Genomic DNA, 6,685 nt, shown 5'->3' on the forward strand with positions numbered 1-6,685 from the left:
TATGCCACCTCTCAAACCCTACATGCACAGTCAAAGGCAAAATGTCGCCACATGGTGGCACACATCTTTAAACTCAATGCTTGGAAGGCAGAGGCAGGTGCATCTCTGTGAGTTTAAGGACTGTCTGGTCTACACAGTAAGTTCCAGGACAGCCAGGACTACAAAGTGAGACCCTGTCTCAAAGAAAACTAACAAACAAAACAAAATATCCAAAAGGATAATGTCCCCCTTCACATGCTAGCTAGACACAAAGACCTTTCAGAGGCTGTGAGAGCAGATACACACACTTTCCTCCACACACTGCCGCCCCTTCTGCCTCCTCTGTCACACTCCTTGTTACCTCGTTGTATTTTGTAATCAATGGCTGTCTTGATGCTATGGTAGTGGTGCCATCCATTTTGAGATAGGAATACTTGTGGGCTCTCAGGAACACTTCCAGTATGTGTAGCATCTGTTGGGGGATGAGGGAAACAGTCTGCAAATCAAATGTGCTCCAAGCGACTGCTTCTCCTTTGTAAGCAGTGTGCCTTCCCCAGTGGGCCCATACTGAAAGGGTTTCTTGCTTTGAGGGAATTAATACTGCTACAAAAGAATATTTGCTAATTCCTTATGATGTAAACATTCTACCCTTACTAGGATGCCAGAATCTGCTATGAGGATTGTTTTAAAAAAAGCCAACTCCTGTGGCCAAGCTCCCACACAGTCCTAGAAGTAACCCATGGGCTGCCACCTCAGCAGAGTGGCAGATCTCTCCTATTTTTTACACTTGCGGTCACAGTCCTGGGAACCGAGCTGTTGGCTGGCTGCAGCTTGAGCTCACCTGCCTTGACTGGGAAAACAGCAGCACTCGCTGACCCTGCTTATGCCATATTTTCAGCAGAGACTCAACGACGATCATTTTCCCAGAACGTTTCCAGTAACCAAACTGATCTTCTTCTAGTTCATCTTCTGGAAGACCACTGAGATTCTTGGGACCACCCGAAAAGAGATCAGGGTGGTTGCAGATCTTCCTCAGAGCTACAAGTCCAGAGAAAATCTGTGATTTAAACAGCAACAACACACATGAGCTCAGATGACCCTGTGTCCACAACAGGAGAGGAGGGAGGGAGGGAGAGAGACAGGCTACATGGATTACAGTCATTTTTACCAGCTTGTAGATTTCTTCTCTAATGTCAGCATTATGAGAAACAGTCTGGATCTTGAATGTCCTGTACTGAAGGCTTGGTCCCCAGTGTGGCAGTGTCTAGATATGGAGCTTTTCGGAAATGAAGGCTCTGACCTCATCAACAGACTGATCCACTGACGGGTTCATAATCTGATGGGCTATTGAGAGGCGGGAACTAGTTGAAGGGAGTGTGCCTGGTCCCCAGCTCCCTTTCTCACACCCCTACCTCCCGGCCACCACGAGGTAAGCAGTTTGACCTTCATGAGTGCTTCCTGCAATGATGTTCAGCTCTACCGAGGGCCAGAAACAACAGCCATAGCTAAAACCCTGAATCCATGAGCCCTCAAACCTTCCTTCCCTTCAGTCGATTTTCTCAGCATTGTGTCCTAGTGACAGAAAGCTGACTACCATAAGCTAGAAGAAATTAACTTTCAGCCTTGTTCTTACCCTGACTGGACAACTTCTCTAGAAGAAAACAATTTCAGTGGACTGAACATGTCCACAGAGGTCAGAGTCAATGCTGATAATTCAACTTCCTTCACTAGTAAAAAGGGTATTTAGTTCACAGCACTGTACAGCTGATAAAAAAAAAAAAAAACAACAACGTACCTTAAAAACACTGGCCAGAAACATCATGCCATCTGTGACATTTGATAAGTCACATACCTAAGTACCCTTAAAGCCCTGTGGTTCAGTGTGTGAGCCAGAGGCTGACGTTCCCTTTACCAGCACAACATCAGAAAAGAGATATGCACAGCAAGTACAGGGTTGGTCCAGAGGCTGGAGTTTGCTCACCTAGCCCCCAGGCCGCACCCCTACTGTGTAAGAATGATTCAGGCAGCCAGGGCTACAGACCACAACCCTGTCGTGGGTGGGGGAGGGAGGTTCAGTTTCTCTAATGCATTCAGGCTGTGACTGGTTTGAAAGTTTAAGTAAAAAGGTAGAATTGTAAATTAAGCCAATTTTTCAGAGTATGGTAGATTCAACTAAACAAGTTATACTAACAATAGGAGATCTTGTCAAATCTTGTCAAACCTCTTCTAAAGGAGTCATCTTTAAATCCCTGCTCTTCCCCTTGTCTCGTGCTATGCAATACAGCATCCACTAACCACTAGACATATGCAGCTACTGGGCACAAGCATGGGCAGACTAACTTGGGATGCACTGCACAAGTAAAATAGAATCCCAGCTACCTGGACCTCGTTACGTAGGTGAGGATGGCCTCAAACCCACAGAGATATGCCTACCTCTCTGCCACTCACAATCATTTTCAATTTTCATTACATTTTAAAATATTTTGAGGGTCAGGTGGTGGTGGAGCAAGCCTTTAATCCTAACATTTGGGAGGCAGAGGCAAGCAGATCTCTGTGAGTTCAAGGCCAGCCTGGTCTACAAGAGTTAGTTCCAGGACAGCTAGGGCTGTTACACAGAGAAATCCTGTCTTGAAAAACCAAAATAAATAAGTGAATAAACAGGTAAAAATGAAACAAAATGAGCCTGTAAATGAAACAAAATACATGATCTTCATTTTACTTGTTTTCCTTTTAATTCTTTTAAACATGAGTGTAGAGAATTTAAGCCTTGCCTTATCTATCTATGGGACAGAGCAGCCTAGACCACCCAACCTGACAGTTGAGGAAATGTGAGTGGTTGGACCATCCATTTGGAAGAATAAGAAAGTTCTTGGACTAGAGAGAAACTCAGCAGTTAAGAGCTCTTGTTGTTTTTGCTGCTCTCGCAGAGGACTCAGATTCGGTTTCCAGACTAAATGGTCGTTCTATCCATCTGCAACTCCAGTTCCAAAAGATCTGATGCCCTCTTGTGATCTCCATGTGTACCAGGCATACATGTGGTATGTGGTGAACAAGCATACATGTAGGCCAAACCTTCATACACATAAATAAATATAAAAAAGTGGAGCTGAGAGTTGACTTGGAACTTAAAGAGCACTAGTTGTTTTCCCAGAATACACAGGTTCAATTCCCAGCACCCACAGGGCTCCAGTTCCAGGTGACTGGGCACCCTCTTCTAGCCTCCAGAGGCACCAGGCACAAACGAGTGCAGAGTCACACATTCAGGCAAAATATCCATACACATAAGATTGAAAAACAAAGAAAGAAACTGCTGAGAAGTGACGAATAGGACAAACTGACGAAATCTGAAAGTCTAGGCCAGAGCATAAGGGTAACAGGAGGCCACTGCAAAGCCTGCAAGCAGGACAGGGTGGACTTAGGAACACACTCAGGTGTTCCACCATGGGGCAGAGTGAGAACCATAGTTGCAAGGCTCGGCATGCATTTAATGGCATGTAAGCATGTGTCTGCTGGAGAAAGGCACAATACCCAATGCATTGAACTGCTAAGGCTTGTTTTGAAAGCACTCACAGAAATAGCTCTGCCTGGATAAACAGCAAGAAGAACTTGTCTACTTGGCCCTAGGAAAGTTACATGTCAAGTCAGCAAAACTATGCAAGGGTATAAGTGTATTCGCAGCTTTAATCTATTATAAACCTACCGTATACACTCACTGAACGAATGCACACTTGTACTGAATGTTGACAACACCCCTACAGAAATGTGTGCAAATGTCCTCTTCAGTATCCCCCATACCCCGGTGGCCCGGGTTTCCCCTATACTCCGCATGGGAGTCCTAGTCCTGCAGGGCCCATTCCCGGCGATCTTCTCGCACTGGCCCACAGTGGAGAGGAGCAGCGTGCTCTCGGGTGTAATGAGCTCTCTCTCCTGGACGGACTAGGATTCAGTTAAATTCTCGCAAGATGTCTTCACAAGGACACAGAAAACACCTGACCCAGTGGCAGCATGTTCCAGCTAAATAAAATTCCAGCACTCATGACTCAACTGGTCCATGACGCTCCTGCCACTGAGCAGGCCCAGCATCACATTCTCATGTCAAGCGCTTGGGTACACACCAAGATGACAAGGTATTCTAGAAAGCCAAACTCCACATCTGTGTGATTTATCTAACAGGATTTTCTGAGCAGGCACTGTCTAGTAGCTTCCAAATTCTGGACAATATTAGGGAATGCTTTCATAATGCTGAGAGCAGAATGAACCAATTCCTCTCATACACTGGCGACAGTAAGAGTCAGAACCTGAGAAAGCTGGTCTGGAATTTCATCTGCTTTCTGAGATGGCAGTGCTCTGCAGGTTTATTGGGCACAAGACTCACTGAGAAGCTGATATAATTTACAAATCTTCCTAACTATGTCCTGGTAGTGTAATTTGGTCATAATTTCTAAGAAAACCCAGCATGGTGCTGGACATCACTCCATACTGGGTTAAAAGCCTTAGCTGACAGGACTCATGGTCACACCCCCACCTTGGATCCAGATTCTTAGCTCAGGGCTTCACCCTTGTACCTTGCTCTTCACACCATACCTGTCTCCAGCTGTGGCTGACTCCCCCCCCACACACAGACGGCAGGCAAGAGAACGAAAGTACACGAAGCCCGGCACATCTTAAACACCAGCCAACTCTCCTGCCCCACCCTCCTTGGTAACAACTTATTTCTCCAGGGTCTGCTCTTTGGCTGACCTGATTCTCCCCATTGAGAATCCCATAAACTTCTTTGGAATCAATGAAATTCTGGTAGACTGTATGCTGCTCATCGGTTAGACGGCAAAATAAGACCTGCAAGAGAGGAAAGAAAACAATAGCTTTAAAAAACACTATGTTTAAGATTCCCTAAAACAGGGCTGGAGAGATGGCTCAGCGGTTAAGAGCACTGACTGCTCTTCCAGAGGACCCGGGTTCGATTCCCAGCATCCACATGGCAGCTCACAACTGTCTGAAAATGCAGTTCCATGAGATCTGACACCTTCACACCAAATGAACATAATAAAGTTAAATAAAAAAAAAAAGTTTTTTTAAAAAAAATTCCCTAAAACATAGTAGAATGTACACAATTTTAACTACAATGATACATCTCTCAGCTAGAGACTTCTCCGTTTTCCAGATCCATCCATTCCCTAGTTCCATTCCCTAGTAGCAGTCCCTCCAGCCTGGTTTCCTCCTCACAGGCAGCCTCAGGACACAGGTGCACAGCCATGCTTCCTTTCAGCTCACTGTGAGGAGACACTCTCCCCCAGGCCTCTCACCAAAACTCTGCTTGGCAGACTTTGTGGGGATCTTTACCTCACCTGGAACCAAGTTTACCAGGCCCTGCCTCAGCCTCTACCCTCCCAGCCCACTGGGTTTAGTTATTCCATGCCACCACATTGCCCATTTCCTGCCTTCCAGTCCCTTCTCTCCAAGTCTATGCCCTCCACTTCAAGGCCTGACTGTCTTCACAGCCCATCATGTTCCCGGGGGATGTTTTTAACTACCCTTGTGCTACCCACATGCACCATCATCCCCACCTGCCCCACAAGATTCCAGAGCCAATCAAGTCATCCACTCACCTGACTGCTTTATCGTCAGTGCCAGCAGCAGCCCCCAATCCCACGGCAGCTGCCAGTGTCTGCCCCAAGAGGTACCTCCTCTGTCCAGCACCATCTAAAAGCCCAGATGGCTGTGCTAATGCCCTGGGGCTTCCTAAACCATTCGTCTACCAGCAATCTTTGTCTCAATATCCGCACACAAACAATCAGACAAGTAAAAAACAACAAAACCAAGAAGTGATCCATACCCATAGGGGTTTGGGTCGCATCCCTAAAATGGCTCCACTTTTGCATCTACCTCAACTTATCTAAGTGAACAAGACAGTTCAGTGCAGGACCAATCCTTCAACCTCGGCACTGGATCTCAACACCTACCTGTCTTCCTCAGGACAGTCCCCTACCCACTAGGCTCTCTACAGGAAAGGGGAGGACATCCTGAGAAAACATGAGACAGCCTCACCTGCCAGGTGCCACCCACACCTGCACCTGGTGTAAGTCACTGATGCCACTGAAAATGCCCCCCAAAGTATCAGAATTGACTTCAGAGCTGCCCAGTGCAGCAGGCTCTTGCTAGGTCAGCTTCTTGCCCTCCACTCTGCCAGCTCCAGGCCTGCCTCCTCCTAGCTCCTCCAGCCTGTCTGCCTGAGCGTCTCCAGTCTTCCCAGCTAGTTCCTCTTCTTCTGCCCTCTCCTCTGATGCTGCTAAGGAGAAAAGCTGCTTTTCCTCTTGGTCTCCACGTGTTCTTTCGGCAAACCAACTTCTGCTCAGAACTGCAACACGTTACCAGTTCGCTGTTAGCTACATGCAGCCTGGAACCTTCTCCCATCTCTCAACTGCTTATGTAAGTGGATGCTGTCTAAGTACTTCAGCATGTCCTAAGTCCTAAGTTTAACTTGTCATCAACTGCTTGTCCTCTGGAAGCCTCTTCCACAAGGGACCCATCCCACTGCATAAGGGCTTTGGGAGAACACAAAGATAAAATAAGATATGGGGGAAGGAAAGAAAAAGGGATGAAGGTGGCTTTGGTGACAGATGTCTGAGATTCTTCAATATAAAAATCTACAATGTGTTTAACTTGAAGGCCCTGGGCAGAAGGTGCAATCATCTATTAAGATTCCTAT

The 6,685-nt window shown here is 46.6% G+C and overlaps 1 protein-coding gene across 3 annotated transcripts in view; it reads right to left on the reverse strand.

The window, feature by feature from the left end:
• Positions 1–6,685, reverse strand: part of Ercc6 (ERCC excision repair 6, chromatin remodeling factor) — a 72,420-nt gene that overhangs the window by 13,115 nt on the left and 52,620 nt on the right. For all 3 annotated transcript variants that reach the window (XM_026779732.1, XM_026779731.1, XM_005348643.3), the window contains 3 exons: positions 4,720–4,815; positions 821–1,036; positions 341–451 (listed from right to left, as the gene is read on the reverse strand). In XM_026779732.1, the coding sequence (XP_026635533.1) occupies positions 341–451; positions 821–1,036; positions 4,720–4,815 (423 nt within the window). The remainder of the gene's footprint in view (positions 1–340; positions 452–820; positions 1,037–4,719; positions 4,816–6,685) is intronic.

Source organism: Microtus ochrogaster, chromosome 6 (genome assembly GCF_000317375.1).
Source record: "Microtus ochrogaster isolate Prairie Vole_2 chromosome 6, MicOch1.0, whole genome shotgun sequence".
In the NCBI taxonomy this organism is placed as follows: domain Eukaryota; kingdom Metazoa; phylum Chordata; class Mammalia; order Rodentia; family Cricetidae; genus Microtus; species Microtus ochrogaster.